At 38.6% G+C, this 21237-nt stretch overlaps 1 protein-coding gene and 1 long non-coding RNA gene across 2 annotated transcripts; both read right to left on the bottom strand.

The window, feature by feature from the left end:
• Positions 1–9313: 9313 nt before the first annotated feature.
• LOC306656524 (histone H3.3A) lies at positions 9314–10143 on the bottom strand. The gene has a single exon (XM_079131845.1). It carries the CDS (start codon positions 10043–10045, stop codon positions 9635–9637), a length of 411 nt encoding a protein of 136 aa, XP_078987971.1. The 5' UTR covers positions 10046–10143; the 3' UTR covers positions 9314–9634.
• A 7839-nt stretch (positions 10144–17982) lies between these two features.
• Positions 17983–20726, bottom strand: LOC306656538. The gene is made up of 3 exons (XR_013762556.1): positions 20660–20726; positions 19910–20037; positions 17983–18110 (listed from the first exon to the last, which is right to left on the bottom strand). It is a non-coding gene; the product is annotated as an uncharacterized lncRNA (long non-coding RNA).
• Positions 20727–21237: the final 511 nt, after the last annotated feature.

The raw sequence follows: 21237 nt of genomic DNA on the forward strand, positions 1-21237 counted from the left end.
GGTCTGCTGGTCAACCTTGCTCTCCTGCACCCTGGTTGTCAGTGCCCTCTATCATTTCCCCCAGCACAGGGGGATTGGACACTAGATAGCCTATAAACGTTGTGGAAAACAGGTGATGGGTGTTCAGGATTTGGAATCTGATCTCTCTTAGTGCTGCTTGCTGCTTCTTGACAGGAGGGCCAGAGGTGTGTTTGTGGACACCCATCCTGTTTCCACCCTTCACCTCTCCCAGCTAAGCAGGGAAAGAACAAATGGTCCTTGAACATCTCTCTTCCCCCTGTGGCATCTCCCCTCCTCTAGGCATCAGTGCTGTGGGAATGGCTCTCATTGTTTAGGGCTTTCCAGTGAGGCTCCAGTGGGTCTGCCTGCCCACCCCGCCCCATTACAATTTCATTGTATCTCTTTGATCCCCTTGGGGCTTCATGAGATGGTTCTTACTAACTACTGCATTCTAAAATAATGGTTGACTGTGAGTCTATATCTGAGAGAGGTGGGGGGAGGGAGGGAGGAGAGGGAAATATCTTTGCGAGTAGGGGAATTGAAGGCACTTCTTTCAGATAGCTTCCAGTTCGGTGGACTAGGAGTCCATCACTTGCAGAAAATCAGTGTATAATTAAGATTGGAAGCGGGGAGATTTCACACAGTCATTTCAGAAAACTAACAAAAGTTAGAGTTAGTTTGAAAACAAAACATGAGAAATAGGTAGTTTATTTGAACATTTATCTTTTATGGTGGCCTCTGGGACAGAAGGAAAGGGATTTGGGGGATTGTGCATCTATCAGTGAGACTCTCAAAACCATAGCACCTGAGGGGATAAAAACTTCCCCATTAAGTTGTTTTGTTTTGTTTTGTTTTTTGGTACTAGGAATTGAAACCAGGGGCACTTAACCATTGAGCCATATCCCCAGGCCATTTTTATTTTTTATTTTGAGACAGGGCCTCATTAAATTGGTGAGGCTGTCTTTGAACTTGTGGTCCTCCTGCCTCAGCCTCCTAGTTGCTGGGATTACAGGTGGTTAAATTGTTTCAGGTGCAATACAAATCAGACAACATCAGGTTTTATTATGTGTTCTTTCCCTCATTGTCTTTTGTAAGCCTCATCTGTCATCCAGCATTATTAGCACCAGAGAATGGGTTTTCAGCCTCTTTTCCTTTTAGAGGGTGATATATTAATGAGTCTTTTTTTCTCTATTGTGAACAACAGGTGCCTGGAAATGATAGTGGAGGAGAATAGGCTGTAGCAATCAGATTAATATTCTCTGTGGGCAGTAGGAGAATAGGTGTACCAGGCACTTTAATTGACTCAGACAGTTAAGATCGAAGTGATTTTAAAGAGTTTAGTCTGTAGTGGAACAGTTGGCCAGCTTTTCTTTAGGATTATAAGGTAAGCTGGGAAATATTACCTGGGAGAAGAATTTTGTAAATGTTTTACATTAGTTTCTTATGATCACATATTAGAATCCAAAATCAGTATTTGTTTAAAGGCCTAAATCTCATTGACAGTTTTCACTTGGAAAAGATTTAAGCAAGATAACTTACATGTGATTTTATTTATTTGAACCAGCAGGCCCCATTGCAATTGGAAATAAAAATTCCCTTAGCTCTAAGCATTTCCCTTCACTGTGGTAATTCATTTTTTATTTCTGACAGTCAATCTTTCTCATTTCCTCAGTTTTATTTTCCTTTTGTTTTCTTCCCTAAAATCTTAAGAATAATGGACAACCATAGAGTATAGAGGGTTTAAAATTTTTAAAAATTTGTTATAATTAGTTGTACATGACAGTAGAATGCATTTATACATTTTGATAAATCATATATAAATGGAGTGTAATTTCTCATTATTCTGATTATACATCTTGTAGGATCACATCGGCCATGCAGTCATATATGTACATGAGGTAATGATGACTGTTTCACTCTACTATCCATCCTACCCCTGTAACCCCTCCCCTCCCTTCACTCCCCTCTAGATAATATAAAGTAACTCTGTTCTTCCCTAGTCCCCCCCAACTCCTTATTGTGATTAGCATTTGCATATCAGAGAAAACATTTGGCCTTTCGTGTTTTGGGTTTGGCTTATTTCGCTTAGCCTGATATTCTCCAACTCTATCCATTTGTCAGCAAATGCCATAATTTCATTCTTCTTTAAAGCTGAGTAATATTCCATCATATATATATATACCCCCCACATTTTATCCATTCATCTGTTAAAGGACACCTAGGTTGGTTCCATAATTTAGCTATTATGAGTTGAGCTGCTATAAACATTGATGGGCCTTGTTACTGTAGTATGCTGATGTTAAGTATAAACTGATGAGGGAGATAACTGAGTCAAATGATGGTTCCATTCCAAGTTTTCTGAGGAATCCTCACACTTCTTTCCATAGTAGAGAGGGTTTTATGCTCAGTTTCTGATGCAGAAATTTAACACAGTGGTTAAAGAGATTCATTAGAAATAAATGAACATTATTAAGAACTGAGGTTTTCAATGCACTTATTCTGATATAAGCCATTTCCTGGAGACAGGAAACATACTATTCTCTTCTTTCTGATTTTTAAAGAAACCTCAAGGACTGTTAGCAACTAATAAGCATAGAGGCAAAGATTCTAAGTGAAGACTGAGGCTTCAATTGTTTACATGGATTACTTGGCTAACTTTCTTTTTCAAGTAATGTTCTTGTTTGTTCTTGTTCTCCAATAAGGTTAGAGATGAAAAACATTAACTCTGACCATAAAATTCCAGTCCTCTAAAGGGACCTTAGAATAAGAAGGATCTGGTATTTACTCAGTGCATAAAGAAGACAAAAATCTATTAGTCAAGGAATTTTTTTAAAAAATGGGCTTTTAGGGACAGGGATGCAGCTCAGTGGTACTGTAATTGTCTAGCATGTACAAGGCCCTGGGTTTCATCCCCAGTACCTCAAGAAAACAAAAACAAAACATTAATTTGCTGCTATCAGATGTGACTATGGGCTTTGAAATAGGGAGGAACTAGTGAGCAGATAATATAACTGGTGGTGAATTATTAAAATTTATTCAGGAACACTCTAGAGATATATTTATAAAATATCCTTCATTATATAGTAACCTGATCTGTTGAATTGATTTTTTCCCCTATGGAATTAATAAATCAGAAAAGGATTTTGTGTACTTCACGACTAAATTAACTTTAATGGTTATTTAAATTCCTCAAGTCAGTTCCTGGGAAAGGAAGTCGTTAGAGGGACAGAATCTGACAGCACTGTGCTAAAATAACATGGAATATTTGGTTATTATAATCTGGACTCTCAGAGAGAATAACTAAAATGAATGAGCAAAGTTTATTTGGAGAGAGAAAACAAGACTGAAAAAACAAAAAAAATGAACAAAAAACTACAATAATTCATGAAACCTAGTCCTATGCATATACATTTCATTGAGTATTCATGAAACTCCAAGAGTGGGACCTTGGCATTTCCTTCATGAGGTGAAATGCAGTAGGTCTGTTGCCCAGCTGTCTGGTATGCATATCCTCTGATGATCAATCCTAAGCTCTTTTCCCTAACCCAGGAGGCCTGATCTACACTGGCTAATTTATCAAGCTGTAAAAAATTTGGGGAGAAGGTAAGGTTGTCAGAATTAACACATAATTAATTAATTTTTTGGCACATACTTATATGGCATATATGTATACTAGCAAATTATTCATCATTTATCTGAAATTCAAGTTTAACCGGTATCCTCTATTTTATTCAGCAACCCTATGTGAGAGATAATGGGCACTTGCTCAAAAGGAAGGACCTGCAAGAAAAAAACAAGTAAAAAATTGGAATCCAACAGTGAGATATGATCTGATGAACAGTGAGATAAAAAAAGATCTACCTCATTCTTGTCAGGTGACACTGGTAGAAAGTGTGGGGTAGAAAAACTAAGATGTGGGTATGCTGGAAAAAGTATAATTGTGGTAAAACTTCAATAAGCAGGGATTATTATTATCTATAATGGATTCAGGCTTTTTGTTTGTTTGTTTTTAGTACTAGGGATTAAACCTAGGGGGTGATGATGAGCCATATCCCCAGTCCCCTTTGTGTGAGTGTGTGTGTGTGTGTGTTTTATTTTGAGACATGGTTTCACTAAGTGGCTTAGGGCTAAATTGCTAAGGCTGACCTCAATCCCTCTGTCTCAGCCTTCCAAATCACTGGGATTCAGATGTGTACTACTACCCCAGCTGGATTCAGTTAATTTAATCTAGCATAATGTATATCATTAAGTCCTTATTGGCTAATATCCTGGGCACCAATAGTAGCGACTCACTATGTAGGTATTGAATGACAGAATTAAGAGCACAAACTTTGGAATCTTATTAAGGAAGGAAGGAAGGAAGGGAGGGAGGGAGGGAGAGCGGGAGGAAGTTATTTTTAGACAAATCATTATCCATACAGCAGATATTTGACCACTGATAGAATTTTTAGCATGTTCATGAACAATCTTATGAAACTAATGGATGCATTTTTTCTAAGAAATTTGAAATATTTTTCCCACAGGTGGCTACTCTCATTTTTGTTGAAAGCTGAGAGTTGTATCTTCTCCAATTCAAATGTGGAAAGAGCAGTGCAGGCAGATTATAGATAGGCCTTCTTAATTGGAGATAGAAATAGTTAAGAAAATAATGGAGTATTATTTCAAAGAAAAGGTCTTGTTTATCAGGTATGATGGGACAGTGTAACTATCTGTCACAACATTCACACAATTTCACTGTGACCGACAGCAAAGTGTTAGCAGCTGTATTGAGTAAAGATCTATATACTAGAAAAATAACAAAAAAGCAAAAATGCAGGTTTGAAAAAATTATTAATAAGGTGTTGTTCTATTTTTTATATTTTGTTCTTTTTTTTTTTTAAAGAAAATCTTATAATTGGTGGGAGGAGAGGAGGGCATGAAAGAAATTAAATATTGTATTTCTGTTTTCTTTTGGAGAATCCTGGGTTTTGCATCTTAAAAGTCATTCCCTGGGCTGGGGAGATAGCTCAGTTGGTAGAGTGCTTGCCTTGCAAGCACAAGGCCCTGGGTTCAATCCCCAGCACAGGAAAAAAAAAAAAAAATCCATTCCCTTTGGTAATATGAGGTGGTGCTGAGATTGCTGCAGTGGTCCATGAGGAAGAGTGAGAATGATAAAAGATCTAAAAACCATCTCAGGTTCAGTTTTGATGAGAGTGTGGTGTGTGTTGGAGGCTCTTTGGTCATGGATTTTGTAGCTTTTACATGGTCTTCTCCAGAAACATCTACCACTAGTATTTTAATTGGTTCCTCTCATTCCCATAAGTAGTCAGTGACTTTTACATAAACAGGGATAACAATGAGAGTTTATGCTGGGCTAATGCATTTGTCATTTTGTTAGGCTAATAAAATTTTTTTCCGTCAAAAAAATCAAACTATGATAAAATACACAAAACATAAAATCTACCATCTTACTCATTTCAAGTATACAATTCAGTGGTATTAAGTACATTTGCATTGTTGTGAAACTCACTACCACTCTCTCCAGAACTTTTTCATCTTGCAAATCTGAAATTCTATACCCATTAAACATTGACTTCTCATTGCCCCTCCCCGAGTCCCTGACAACCACACTTCCACTTTCTATTAGTTTGACTTTTCAGGGATCTTGTACAAGTGGAATCATATAGTATTGTCCTTTCATGATCAGCTTGTTTCATTTAACATGATGTCTTCAAGGATTCCTTTTTGAAGACATTCATTCATGTTATAGCATGTATTGGAATTTCCTTCCCTTTTAAGGCTGAATAATAATCATTTGTGCTATGTCCCACATTTTATTATCCATTCATCAGTTGAGAAACACAGGTTGCTACCACCTTTCAGCTACTATGAACGTGAGTTGGGCTAATGAATTTTACATGATCCTCTGCTAGACACAGAGGAAGTTCTCCAAGAGTTTTTATTTTAATGTAACATCACATATAGGCAGCAATTATAGCATTATAGTCAATACTTCATTCATTCATTCATTCATTCATTCATTCATTTGATACTTACTGAGAGCCTACTATATGCTAGTGTATGGTAGAGAATTTGGTTTTGCCCAGGAGTAATCTCTGGGTCCTTGAGATGCTATACCTGTTAGTGGTACTTTGTTTACTTGGGTGCATAAGGTCATGCTGTGTAATCTAACAACATGATTCATGGAGGAGGCTAGCTATATTCAGATAATCCTATGACAGGGCTGAGCATGACAGAAACCACCTTACAACAAGGGCTTTGGGTCAGGAGATATCAATTGACCTGGGGACTGAGATTAACGACATCATCAGTCAATCAATCATATCTATATGATGGAGCCCCAATGAAAACTCTGAATACCAAGGCTAAGACAAGGTTCACTGCTAGCAATACTTCATGTGTGTTGAAGGTGGGAGAATAATGTGTCCTGAAACCATGTGAAGAGGACAACTGAAGCTCCACATCTGATGTTTCTGGACTCTGCTCTATGCCACTGTATTTTTTAATGTAACCACTTTTATTGAGTCCTGAATTCCCTTGCAGTAACTTGTTAAACTGAGAACCTGAGGGTAGTTTTGGGAAACCCCCAAACTTGCAGAAGCAAGGGCAGTCTTGGGGACTATACCTCACATTTTGTTGTCCTAAATGCTCACACTTAAGAGATGTTCTAGTCATTGAGTACAGGTTATTAAATGCAACAAAATGGCCCTTGTGCAAAGCCATATAGTTGGGTGGGAACACAGGAGTACCAGAGACTGTTTGGTTAGCTAGAAGGAGGAAAGGTGAGAAATGTAGAGTAAAATGGCAAAATGACTTTGCCCCAAACTGTGGCAAGAAAGAAGACAGATTTCAAGTGTTTCTGCAGAATATTGGAGGGTGCTGAGGGGTGAAATGCCATGATGTATAGAAATGGCAGGGAGTCTGGCATGGCTGGTCCTATTGCAGGTTTCTGGTATTTTTCTGACCCAATGAATGGCATCTCCATACATCCAGGTGATCTAACCAAAACTCTAGAAGCCATCCTTGGCTTCTTTATTTTGTCCTTACCCTCATAACTTACTCATCCTCAAATGCCATGCATTTAATCTTCTGATCTCTCGGGTCTACCTACTCCTCTCCATTTCCTCCACCATCACCCTGTTTTTGACAACTATAAGCTGTCCCCTGGACCACTGCAACAGCCCTTGAATTTGTATACTAGACCCACCCCCCTCAGCAACCATTCTCCATCCTGCAGCCAAAGCAATCTGTTAAAATACAGAAATAAATAAATAAAATATGATTATATTGTCACACCCTTCTTCCAACAATTTCTTATTTAAAAAAAAATGTTTTCCTCATTCCAATTAGGGAAAGACAAAATCCTCGACCTGCTTCCAGGTGCTGTGAGGTCTGGTGCCCATGTTTCTCACCAGCATCTGCTGCATCCCACTCACCCTCCCTCACTTAACCAACCTGTCTGTCATACTAATCTGTCAGCCTCTTTACTCCACATGTTCCCTCTCAACAAAATGTCTTTGCCTGTGCACTTCACCCTACCCAGGAGCTTGTCCACCCATTCTTTGCCTCTTTAACACACTTTCTTCATATCTCAGTTCAGGTTTTATCTCCTCAGAAGGAATTGTCTCCCTTGACTTCTGTAACTAAGCGATAACCCTCTGAAAGTGTTCCCATGGCACCATGAACTATTCTCTTACAGGTTTATAAAAATTGTGATTTTAAGTTTTAAATGGGTATTTACTAGACCATGTAACTATTATGTCAAAGAAGGGCAATAAGGTCAGACTCAAGGAGGTCCCACAATGTTCCAGGACCTGTCTGTCCCTTTTGTTGGTTTCTTTCTGCCCAAAGCAAAGGTTACATATCCCTCACAGACAGAGACCCCAGCTTAAAAGCTCACAGGGTGATTTGACATTTGTTTGTGTGAAGATGTTTATAATGTCTGTCTCCTTCCCTGAATGGCAAGGTCACTTTATGCCCTACGTACCTGGCACGTGTCCTGGCACAGAGGGAGTGAATGGATGAATGAATAGACCCAAAAGATATGTGTGCAAGGAGAGAGGAGGAAGGAGAAGGGACTAAATTGGGAGACATGATGCCTTTGGGATGGCTTTCTGCAGAGAGACTCCTGATTCTTTAAAATTAGGATGCTTTTGATATAAACGACATAAAGGCAGATGGCTTCAAAGTCAAAACTTGGAGAAATTAAGAGAATTTTTTTTCAACTGAAATATGAAAAGGATTTTAAAAAACCTTTATTTTTAGAATAGTTTTACTTTGCTGCGCAACAATTGTTAAAAAATTGAGGCGATAATACAAAGTTCCCATATGCCTCACACTGAGTTTTCCCATTATTAACATCTTACATTACATTATGGTACATTTGTTATAATTAATGAGCCAATAATGATACATTTTAATTAATTATAATCCACAGTTTATTCAGATTTTCTTCGTTTTTTTTTTTAACCTAATGTCTTTTTGTTGTTGTTCCATGACCCTGTATTAGTTTCCTATGGCTTCTGTTAAAAAATGATTCACAGCCTTGGGTGGCTAAAGATTCCAGAAATGTATTGTCTCGCAGTTCTCGAGGCCAGTCAGAAGCCTGAAATGAAAGTGTCAATAAGGCGGTGCTCCCTCTGAAGCCTGTGGGGAAGCCTTCCTTTTCTTTTCCTAGCTTCCAGTGCTTTGCTGGCCATCTTTGGTGTCCTTAGCTTGCAGCCATAGCTCCATTCCCTGCCTTCACTGTTCTGTCCTTCCCTATGTACCTCCACATGTCCATCTCATAAGGACACCAGTCATACTAGATTAGGGATCTACTCTACTCAAGTATGACCTCAACTTAACTAATTAGTTAATTAGTTAAGGGAACCCCACTCCAGTATGAGTTTTTCTTAACTAATTGCATTGCAATGACCCTCTTTCCCTATTAAGGTCATATTCTGAAGGATTGAAGGTTACAACCACAGCTTCTCTTTTTTGATAGAACACATACTTCAGGGTATAACAGATCTCACCAAGATACTACATTATGTTTAGCTGTCGTGTCTCCTTAGCATAGTCTTGCCTGTGACAATTTCTCAGACTTTCCTTGTATTTTTTTTTTTTTATAGTGTAATGTATTTTAATAGCAAACTTACAGGAACAGCACAGAAGACAGACAACATTAAAAACATGTACTTGCATGTAGGACAACTCAGTTAGAAAAGTATAGTGAATGGATGGAATCTACTGTATGATAAAAATGCTACAAACACCATTTAGTTGCCGTCGATAAGAAATTTACTTGTTTAAAAAAATCCAAATGCTGGCATTGTCCAGAAAAATTTAACAGTTTTATTTATAATTGTTATAAAGTTGAACTGCTGAAACTTGTTCACTGAAACATTTTGACTTGCATTAATGCTTTACATCCCCGCATTTATATTAAAAATTCACACACAAATGAAAATGGAAAAATGGCCAATACCTGATTTCTGTCCCCTATTTTTCCACTCGCAATCATATACTTAGGTACCTTTTGACCCCATGGAAAAAAATATCTAACGTTCAGAACTACCAATAACAGGAAGAAGAGAAAAAAAAAATTTTTTTTTTTTTTTGAGAATGAAATGTTTCCCATCATAGTGAATTCTTAAGCACGTTCTCCACGTATGCGGCGTGCTAGTTGGATGTCTTTTGGCATAATTGTTACACGTTTGGCATGGATAGCACACAGGTTGGTGTCTTCAAAAAGGCCAACCAGATAGGCCTCACTTGCCTCCTGCAAAGCACCAATAGCTGCGCTCTGGAAGCGCAGATCTGTTTTGAAGTCCTGAGCAATTTCTCGCACCAGACGCTGGAAGGGAAGTTTGCGAATCAGAAGTTCAGTGGACTTCTGATAACGTCTAATTTCACGAAGCGCCACAGTACCAGGCCTGTAACGATGAGGTTTCTTCACCCCTCCAGTAGAGGGCGCACTCTTGCGAGCGGCTTTTGTAGCCAGTTGTTTCCTGGGTGCTTTACCACCGGTCGATTTGCGGGCGGTCTGCTTTGTACGAGCCATGGTAGAAAGACCTCCTTACTTACCCCGCTTCTCTTTCGGCTGGAGCTCGGCAAGCTAGAGGCGGCGCTGGCGTTAGAGAGTGACGGCGGCGCGGCGGCGGCTGCGAACACAATTCCCTTGTATTTTTTTGACTCAACAGTTTTGAGGAATATTGGCTAGCTGTTTTGTAGGATGCCCCCCTATTGGAATTGTCTGATGCTTTGCTCAAAAGACTAGAGTTATGTGTTATGTGTTACTGGAAGGAAGACCACATTTTATACTATTAACTGAATTTGTCACTGTAGAAGTCCACCTTGGTCACCTGACTGAGGTTGTGTTTGTTGATTTCTCTGTTTCCACATTGTACATTTTGGAAAAAAGTTACTATGTATAGCTAACACCTAAGGAATGGGAGTTATGCTCCTGTTTCTTGAGGGTGGATTATTTACATAAATTACTTGGAATTATTTGCAGAAAAGATTTGTCTCTTATGCTCCATTTATTAATTTATACTACCATTTATTTATATCATATGAACTCAGGGATTTTTATTTCATAGTTTACCTTATAATCCATTACTACATTATTTATTTTGTTGCCCAAATTATTCCAGCTTTGTCATTGGGAATTCTTTCAGTTGACCCCTGTGACTCTTTGATATAACCTCATGTGATGGGCAGAATCTTTCTCTTGAAATTCATGTGCTAAAGTTCTAACCCCCAATGTGACTGAATTTGGGAAAAGGGCCTATAAGGAGATAATACAGCTTAAGTGAGGTTTTAAGGGTAGGCTTTAACAGATGGGACTGGTATTCTTAGGAGAAGAGGAAGAGGACTGAGGCTGTAGCTCAGTGATTAGAGTGCTTGCCTAGCATATGTAGGGTCCTGGGTTCCATCCCCAAATGAATTATAAAAATAAATAAATACATAAATAAGTAGAAAGAGTTCTATCCCACTCACCCCATCTGTGTGTGTGTGTGTGTGTGTGTATGTGTGTGTGTGTGTAAACATGTGCGCGCACATACATATGTGCCCATGCATGTATGCAGAGAGAAAAGGCCCGTGAAAACATAAGATGAAAACATAACATAATAAGATGGCTGTCTGCAAGATGGGAAGAGAGGCCTTTCCAGAAACCAACCTCACAAGCACCATGCTCTTGAACTTCTAGTCTCCTGAACTCTGAAAAAATCAATTTCCACCTGGTCTGTGAAATTTTGTTATGACAGTTATAGAAGACTAATATATCCCATTTATTTATTTTTTCTGAACACTTCCTTATTTTTTGGCACTATAAGATGAACCAAATTCATATTTCATATTTTACTGCCATAGTCCTACAATTCACCATTTCTTCAAGGATCCTTGGCTAATTTTATTGGAGAAAGATACTAGAAACGAGATCTGGGCCATAGAAAGGATTCTAGATGAAGAAGATGAAGGCTTAGAAAAAGAGGAAGAACAGAATTATAGGCACAGTGTCCATGGAAAAGGAGGAAGAGAATTGACAGGAAAAGCAAGTATTTCCTTGCTAGAGATAAGGTGGTGATGGGGAGAGGTGAGTGGAGGGGTGTAAATGAAGAGGACAAGCACAGAGGGTCCAAAATCTGCTGAGAGGCACCAAAGCAAAGAGCTCTGATATTAGTTGAGAACTGATTGTCAGTCATTGAGAAGCTCTTCAATAATTGATCAAAGATAGCAACAGTCCATTCCTTGCCCCACTTTTAAAGAACAACTGTATACTCAATTATGAGTTCAGAATCTTGTGAGAGCATGGATTCCCTCAAAAGTCCAAACAAGAAAACAGGCTTGGTGGCGCATACCTGTAATCCCAGTGGGTGAGGAGGCTGAGAAAGGAGGATCACAAGTTCAAAACCAGTCTCAGCCACTTAGCAAGGCCCTAAGCAAATTAACAAGTTCCTGTCTCAAAATAAAAAAAATACAAACGGGCTGGGGATGTGGCTCAGTTAAGCACCCCTGGGTTCAATCACTGGTACCAAAAAAGCAAAGCAAAACAAAACAAAACAAAACTGGGAAACATGGCGACACATAGGCATTGCTGTCTTGCTCTAGCCATCTAGTGAACTTGACCATCAAGAAACCAAATTGATACTGTCGGTTGACTTTATATTGAACACTAATGACTACTAGCATTTCAATTATGTAGCCACTTGTATTGAAGGTCAGCATGACTGGCTGTCCATCTGTTCTATCATTGAGTTGGGCTATTATCTGAATTGTCCCACTGAAATTTTTGAACTTCTTCTGAGTGTTTTCCATGTAAAGTCGCAACTTAACCTAAGTCATATTGTATCTTGGTAGTCAGGAATGACAACCTTGAGCACCTGGTTGGCACAAAGAGAGATTTTAGTGACTGACTTGACCATCTTGAGCAAAAGAATAAAAGTAAGTAAACTCCCATAATGGTTATATATACAGAGTATAGACTATTGTGGGGAAATGGAACAATCATTTGTGAAAGTCCTTAGTAGGATACCTGGCTCACAGAACTGTGGAGAGTGTGTCCTGTCTTCTCCATGTGCCCTCTTCTTTCTGGCTTTCTCTTTCTCTTCACCTTTTTTTCATATCCTAGTTGTGTGTGACTCTTAAATTCAGCTTTCTATCCAACCCTTCCAGCCCTTAATGGCCACAATCCAAAATACCTTCTTGGTCTTCATTCATCAAAACTCCTATGTTCTGAGATTTCCATCCCATTTAGATGTTAGAAGAACACATTTTCTCAGTTGGATAAAGAAGTCCATCATAAACTGTGAATAACTTATAGAAATTAATACATTAATCATTACATAGTATTGACACATTACATACACTTTATTTTATTGAAGAACATCTCTGATTTCAGGGTGTGTGTGTGTGTATAGACATTCTCCCCATATTTTATGTCCAATCCGAGATGCTCTACAGATCATGGTGAATAGGAGGGTAGGCTTTGGAATTAGTCTTCTGGGTTTTATATCTGGACGCAGTCTCATACCACACATGTGACTTTATTCCAAATTACTTAGGCTCTCCAAGTGTTAGTGTTCTCATCTCTAAAATGAGCTTAATAATAAGAGCTACCACATTAGGTTGTTGTAGGGGACGTGAGATGATACATGTAAAATACTTTGATGAGAGTCTGATGCACAGTAAGTTGCCTAATCAAGGTAGCTATCACCATGGTGGATGATCCAGGCAGTCATCCTCCCACCACACCTGCCCTCCAAATATCAGAAAAGTTGGGGCATAACTTGATACTCCTTTCTCCAAAATTTCCTACTGATGAGAAGAACATTTCTTTTTATGTTGCCCATGAACAGAAGCATCATTCTAAGAACTCAGTATCCTAGCATAAAATAATTTGAAGGTTTGTGCTAAGGACTGAATTGTGTTCCCTTAAAATTCATATGTTTAGCCACTTACAGTGGTCATGCCTGTAACTGATGCTACTTGAGAGGAAGAAAGATCCCAAGTTTAAGGCCATCTTGAGCAAGACCCTGTGTAAATAAATAAATAAATGAGAAAGGGTTCAGAAGAGCACTTGCCTAGCATGTGTGAGGTCATGGGTTCAATCCTCAGAACTACAAAAAGAAAAAAAAAAGCTTAAGCTCTAACTCACAATGTGATAGTATCATAAGGTTGGAAAGTTGGGGCCCCTTGATAGAATTAATGCCTTTTCAAGATCAGACTCCAGAGCTGCCCTCCACCCCTTCTGCCATGTGAGCACACAGTGAAAATATGTCTGTCTGCAAACCAGGAAGAGAATCCACACCAGAAGTCAACCATGCTGGCACCCTGATCTTGGACTTTTTCAGCTTCTAGAACTATAGGAAAATGATGCATTTAAAATCACCTTGTGTCTATAGCGTTTCGTTACAGTAGTCAGACTAATTCAGTTTGACTAATAAGACAGTCTTACAACTAAAGTATCAAATGTCAGAATTTTTCAGTGAATTATAAGAAACTTTCTAAAAAGATCGAGACTTTATTCATTTACATGTGATTGAGTTCATTTATTAATTGTAGTCATAGGCTATAATCCGGGCCAGATGTCTTTTAGATGAGTCATAAAATTATCATCTCTGAGCTGGATAAGAATGTAGGAGTCATTTGATTCATCTTCCCATATGGCTGGTGAGGTCACTGGGGTCCTGAGTGATTCAGAGGTTTAGCGTAAACCAGCTAGCTGGAGCCCAGGTTTCCCCTTCTGCAGTCAGTGTTCGGTGCACACAATGCCTCCATGCACACCATCAGTCATGGGGTTGGTGGAACTGTGGAGATGAATTAGCCCAAATCAGAACTTAAAGACAGAATGCCTAAATTTTCTTTCCTAAACTATTTTTATGTGTGTGTGAAAAAACATTGTGTAGCAGCATTAACTCGTTTCCACTGTTACTTGACTTATTTTTATAACCGACCTAAACTTCTTGAGCTCCGCTTCCCTTGCAGAGCTGGTGGTTTGGAGTCACCTACGTTTGTCAACAGACAGCATTTACTGTGTCTTCCATTTAAATGGTCTATTAGATCATTTGGTTTATTTGGCGTTGTTCTTTTTCATTTCTTTCTTCTCTTCCTGCTCCTTCTCAAAATGGCCTTTAGTCTGTGTGTCAAGTTTGGGTGCTGTCCTGTGGTGCCCAATCTGGGCCTTCACATGTGCCTGAACCTGACTCTGCTTTGGGTGCACAGCTCAGATAATCTGCTCTAGCCCAGGCCTCCACTAGTCCAACAATTCTTTCAGTTTCAGTAGTTCCTGTCCCTTCCCTGAGGAATGTGGGAACCTCTGGATCCTCTAGTCTAGGGATGGGCACAGTGCAGTTTTTGGGCCAATGGTTGTTTTTGTATATAAAGTTTTATTGGAACATGGCCATGTATGTTCACTTATATATGGGCTATGGCTGTTTTCGTGCTGTAACAATGGTATTGAATCACTGTTACATAGACTTTCTAGTCCACAAAGCCAAAACTATTTACTATCAAGCCCTTTACAGAAAAAGTTTGCTGACCATGACTCTAAACCAGCAGTGGCCAATAGAGCTTTCTGTACTGTGCAGTACAGTGGCCACCAGCCACATATAGTTACTGAGTACCTGAATTGTGGCTAGTGCAACTAAGGAACAAAATTTTAAATTTTATTTAATTTTGGTTACTTTAAATTTTAATTTAGATACCTACAGTGTTTATGGCTTCCATATTGGGCAATGCAGCTCTATGCACTCTGAACAAGCCCTGGGAAGCCAGGAATTCTACCTCAGGATCTTTTCTCTGACTTTTTCCACTGACTTCTGTATTATGGCTCCTAGGGTATGTTGTCTGTATGCAAGGGTTTATACCAGAAGTATTATACCTTTCTTCACATAGATGAAGGGAAACATGCTATTAGTTCCAGATGTTCTAGATGCTTCCATTTCCATCAATGTTTCTAGCCCCAATGTTTGATGCAGAGATAGGCTGCAAAGAGCAAACTCTGCGCCATTCTTCCTTTTTGCACGATCCCTTGGGTTTGGGCTGGCAGACATTTCCTCCTTTCTCATGTAGCTAAAACTTCTCTTATAATATGCTATATTTTCCTCCCTCCTGAGATAACATCGATTTTTTCTCTTCCAAGGACTATCAGATGGATGAGGTGCAGAGATAGAAACCAGCTTAACTAGAAGGGAGGTCCATCATATTGACATTCCAAAATACTGTTCTTGATAGGATTGCTACATTAACTCGATTTATGTGTGGTTAAAAGCTTGACTATTTTCAGATTCAATGCACAGTTGTTGAGTGCCAGATATGTTTCATGTGCTCAGTCCATTGCTAGAAAGGACCTAGTCTGCTCCTCCCCTATTTTCTGCCTGCCCCCAAGGTGACAAATACAGTTTCACAATCAACTTTAACCTTCTTTCAGCAGTTGTAGAGGGAATACTTGCAATAGAAGCACAGTCTTTTCTTGAATAATTTACATTTTTTGAACTATTACCCTTTCTGGAAAGCCTTTCTGACCACCTCATTTAGACCCACTTCACTCATCCACCCTCTGTAGCACCCCATCCTTGTTCCATACTTCATTTTTCTCTTTGGACTTTGTCAACAAATCTCATGATTATTAGATTAATTCATTTCCTGTCTCCCCTTTAGAACACAAGAGCAGGAATTCTCTGCTTGCTTCACTCCTGCATTCTTGGTATACCAAAGAGCACTTCACAGAGTGTAGGTACTTGATTATTTTTGAACGACAGAGAGAATCAGAAATGTGCCTCATGGTATGATTTTGGTGTTTAGAAAGAAACAAATCTTCCTGATCATGGGTGAAGATGAAGAAGGACAGAGGAAATGAAGGTATACAGATGTAGAGACTCCCTCCTTATTGCCTTTGTAGGGATAGGGAGTTGAAAAGGAATATGGAATCTGATCTGCATCATGGATTGAAAAAAAAAAAAACAGAACTTTGAGAATGATGACCTACTGTTGGCAGACAAGATATATAAACTTGTACTCTGATTCCAAATTCCAACTACTTTTTTCATGCTCTGTTGCCCGGGCTGACCTTGAACTCCTAGTTCAAGTGATCCTTCTACCTCAGCCTCCCGAGGAACTAAGACTACAGGCACCACCATATCCAGCTTACCATACTATTTTGTTTTTACTTGATTACAAATGCTGGAACTTAGATTAATTTCTGAAACATATGTATCTAAAATTTCAGTAGTTATCAACTTCTGGTGGTGTCTTTTATTTTATTATTTATTTTATTTTTATTTATTTTTTCCACACTGTTTAAATTGGTGCATTATAATTGTTATAATGATAGGATCTGTTGTTACATATTTGTTCATGCATACAATATAACTCTATAATTTGATCAATATCACTCCCCAGCACTTCCCTCCTCTCTTCCTACCTCCCATCTCTTGGTGCCTTTCCTCCACTGGTCTCCTTTTGATTTTCATGAAATCTGCCTTCACTTTTCTTTCCCTTTTTCCTCTCCAGTTTCCACATATGAGAGAAAACATTCAACCATGACTTTCTGAGTTTGACTCGTTTTGCCTAACATAATGGTCTCCAGTTCCATCCATTTTCCTTCAAATGACATAATTCCATTTTTCTTCAGACTGAGTAAAATTTCATTGTGTATGTATACCACATCTTATAGATAACATTATATTATATATTATAAATAATATAAATAATGCATATTATAAAGAATTTTATATAAGTAATATCTATATCATAAACCATAAAGTATTCTGAAGTTGTGAAATAGTTTCTATCATCAGCAGCAATCTACAGAATCCTTGAAATAAAGTTTTCTTTTTTACCTTGCCAATTGTATGAAATTATTTAAGAATTGGAAATGGCCTAACATTTAGTTACTTAATGAAAATAGCATAGATTTCCCATTCTGTTGAAGTGATAGAAATCTCTACAGCCTCATCAGATGGAAAGTAATAGCTTTGAAAATGCAGGAGAGGGGAAAAAAGAGGAATCAATTAAACTGTTCTTGCTATAGTAATTACGGATTGTGAGGTGCTGGTTTTGTTTAAGAGAATTTGAATGGGATTTTACACAAAGGCGAACTTAATATCGGGGTAGTTAATCTGAGGACAAATAAGTCTTGATAAGTTCCTGGTTATTTTCTTGCCACAGAGAATTGCCTGAACACACTTTTTTCAACAAGTTCCTGATTTTATGTAAATGAACAAAGTCTCTGTAATACCAAGAGCCAAATCCGAAGCAAACTTTTGAGAGTTGTCAGCATTAAAGATAGTAATAAAATTACTTCCATTTTATTTTTTGTTCGAATATAGCAGAGATGGGAGTAGGGGGAAGAAGTGGTCAGTTAAAGCATGTTGTTTAATTCCTTGGAGCCTTAGTTCTATCATATGTAAAATGCAGCAGATAGATGGTTGGGGATCACAAACTCAGGTGCTTACAGTGGTGTGGGATCCACCTGGGTGAATTTGACTTCTAGGGCTAGGAAAATGAAGAGTTATGAGGACTGGTGAACTAGAACATGCATGGCCTTCCTTAAAGAATTCACATTCAAATTTTTACAACTCTTTGCTGTCCTGGGTTTGATCAGTAGACCTCTGGCTTTCTGCCTCTGGAATGAATGAGTGACAAGATATAATTAGACACAGTCCAAGAATCCAGATCTTTTCTTTTGGGGAACTGATTTTGATGTCCATCTGTGTAAGGTATTGATTTAGTGCCTCTCAACTCCAAATTTACCCTTTTTGTTTGCTCTGGGAAAATTAAGCTGGGCCCTTTACTTTTCATTTGCCAGTTGACACAGTGTTAAAGCCAAGCCAGTAGATGGTGCTGTAGAGACATTGCAGAAGAAAAGTTTTTTTCTGATTTGAGGACGCTTTCTCGGCAGGCTCCTGCAGTATGGAAAGTTTCTGCAGTGCTTAGCTTCTAGAGTGACCAGCTTCTCCAGCATCCAGCTTCTACTACATGGACGACTTCTGAAGTACCCAGCTCCCACCATGTGCACAGTTTTCCTAGTACCTAGTTCTTACAGTGCACTGTGGCCAGCAGCTTCCCTGGAAGCCTTGGTGCACTTCTGTAGGAGAATTCTCTCTTGAGATACATTCCTTTTCATGGCTTTCCCTGACACCCTATATGAGAGATTTCCAACAAGCCCACTGCCAGGCATCAGTGACTTCTTTGTCATTCTGTAAGCCACAGCCTTACCCTCCAACAATGTCTTAATTAGTTCAGGCTGCTATAACTAAGTACCATAGACAAGTTGGCTTATAATCAACAGAAATTTATTTCTCACAGTTCTGGAAGCTGGAAGTCAGTATGAGGGCACCAGCATGATAGGATTCTGGTAAGGGCTCTCTTCCAGGTTGAACATTGCTGGCTTTTTGCTATATCCTTACAGGGCAGAAAGAGTTGGAGAGCTCTTTGGGCATTAATCCCAATCATGATGGTTCCACACTCATTACCTAATCACCTCCGAAAGGTCCCACCAAACAATGTCTTGATTTCAGCTTGGGGTAGGGACCTCTGTCTCAAATGTTCTCTCTCAGCCTGAGAGGAAGTGGCTGTTTCTTACATTGCTAGTTCTATATTTAAAGTTCTCTTCATTTCTTGCTAGTCAATTCATTGTTACTCAAATCTATTTTTATAGTTAACAACTCATTACACTAAACTTTTCCCAATTCAAATTACCATGTAGATTCTGTCTCATGAATGGATTAAAAATGAATTATCCTGAACCTTTCAACTGTTGCCCCATTTATGTTGGTGTCATTTAGATGGAACATCCCCACTCATTTCGGTTAAGCCAACTCTACCCATCCCTACCCAGAAATCACGCAAACCTTACAATATGTTTATCCACTTTCACTTAATAAACATGATACCTCTGCTGGTGGGACTTCAAATTGATGCAACCACTCTGGAAAACAGTATGAAGATTTCTCAGACAACTTGGAATGGAACCACCATTTGACCTAGTTATCCCACTTCTTGGTTTATACCAAAAGTGCTTAAAATCAGCATACTACAGCGAAGCAGCCGCATTAATGTTTATAGCAGTTCAATTAACAATAGCTAAACTATGGAACCAACCTAGGTGCCCTTCAACAGATGAATGGATAAAGAAAATGTGGTATAAATATACAATGGAACATTACTTAGTGTCTTAAAGGAGGATGAAATTATGGCATTTGCTGTAAATGGAATGGAGCTGGAGAATATCATGCTAAATGAAATAAGCCAATCCCAAAGAACCAAAGGTTGAATGTTTTCTGTAATATGCAGATGCTAATTCATAAAGAGGGGGTGCCTAGGGAAGAATACAGGTACTTTGGATTAGACAGAGGGCAGTGAAAGGAGGGGAGGGGATATGGGGAAAGGAATGATAGTAGAATGAATCAGACATTATTACCTTGTGTGTATATATGATTACAGGACCAGTGTAACTCTACATCATGTACAACCAAAAGAATGAGAAGTTATACTCCATTTATATATGATGTGTCAAAATGCATTCTACCATCATGCCATCATGTATAACTAGAACAAATAAAAAAATAAAGTTCATTTATTTAAAAATTAAAAAAATGAACGCGATATCTAAGAACATAAAAAGCTACATGGTTTCATCATGATTGAACAGCCAGTTAATTATGGAGCTGAAACCAGAGACCTGGTATACTGACCCCCAGTCCAGTCTTCTTTCTTCTTTGCCACATTGACATTATTCACCAAAAAAATTAAGCAACCTTTCTACATGGCCTTACAAGATACTCCAATTATAAAAATTTGACCACAGGTGTGCTTCTCAGGTGAGAGTAGGGATTGGGGAAAGTGTGGAATTTAACATCAGAGAGATATGGACTACTTACAACCTGGGGGATTTGGGTTAAATGAACTAATGTTGTAAAATGAAAATATCTACATTTTAGGGTTGTCATGAAGAAGAAACAAGATCACATATATGAAGCCCCTATCATCATTAGACAGACTGGGGGAATAAGACCAAAAGTGATTAAATCACACCAAAGCCACTCAGGTCCACTCAATCATTTCCTCCCACTCACACATGCCTGCCACAAACATTTTAATGGAAAAGTTGTTTTTTGTTGTTGTTTTTTTTTTTTTTAAAGCATTTTTTCCCCAGTATTTTTTCCCTTACCTCTCACTATTTCTATTTTCCAACAGCAAGTTTGGGTCTTGAGAGTAATGTGGAATGAGTTTGAGAGAATCAGTCATCAAGAGAGAGGGTGACTTCCATGCTACTTTATTCATTCTTTGATTACATAATCAGGTGGACAGATGGAAAGCCACATGTACTCAGAACGTATCACAAGAGCCGTTTTCCTGTCTATCAGGCACCACTGGCACATGGACATACAGTCATCTTCTGTGACTAAAGTCTGACTCCCTGGGGCTTAGATCCACACAGTCACATGAAGGTCTCTGGCCTCAGTCCATCAACGCTCCTGGAATCTCCCTTTTGTAACTCTTATTGGATTAAGAGATTTGAGTTCAATGAACCATAGTTACACAGCATTTCACATTTATTTATTTATTTGCATGTTCCATGGAGTGTGTAAAGAAAATAGAGGATATTAAGATAATGATTGACATCTTTTTTATATACTTATAAACCAGGTAGTTAATATATATTGTCTTGTTTTATCTTCCCAATTCTCCTGGGTAGAAATTACTGTAATTTTCACTTTATGTAAAGAAACAAAAACAAAATTGAAG

Source organism: Sciurus vulgaris, assembly GCF_902686455.1.
Source record: "Sciurus vulgaris genome assembly, chromosome: 3".
NCBI classification, from domain to species: Eukaryota; Metazoa; Chordata; class Mammalia; order Rodentia; family Sciuridae; genus Sciurus; species Sciurus vulgaris.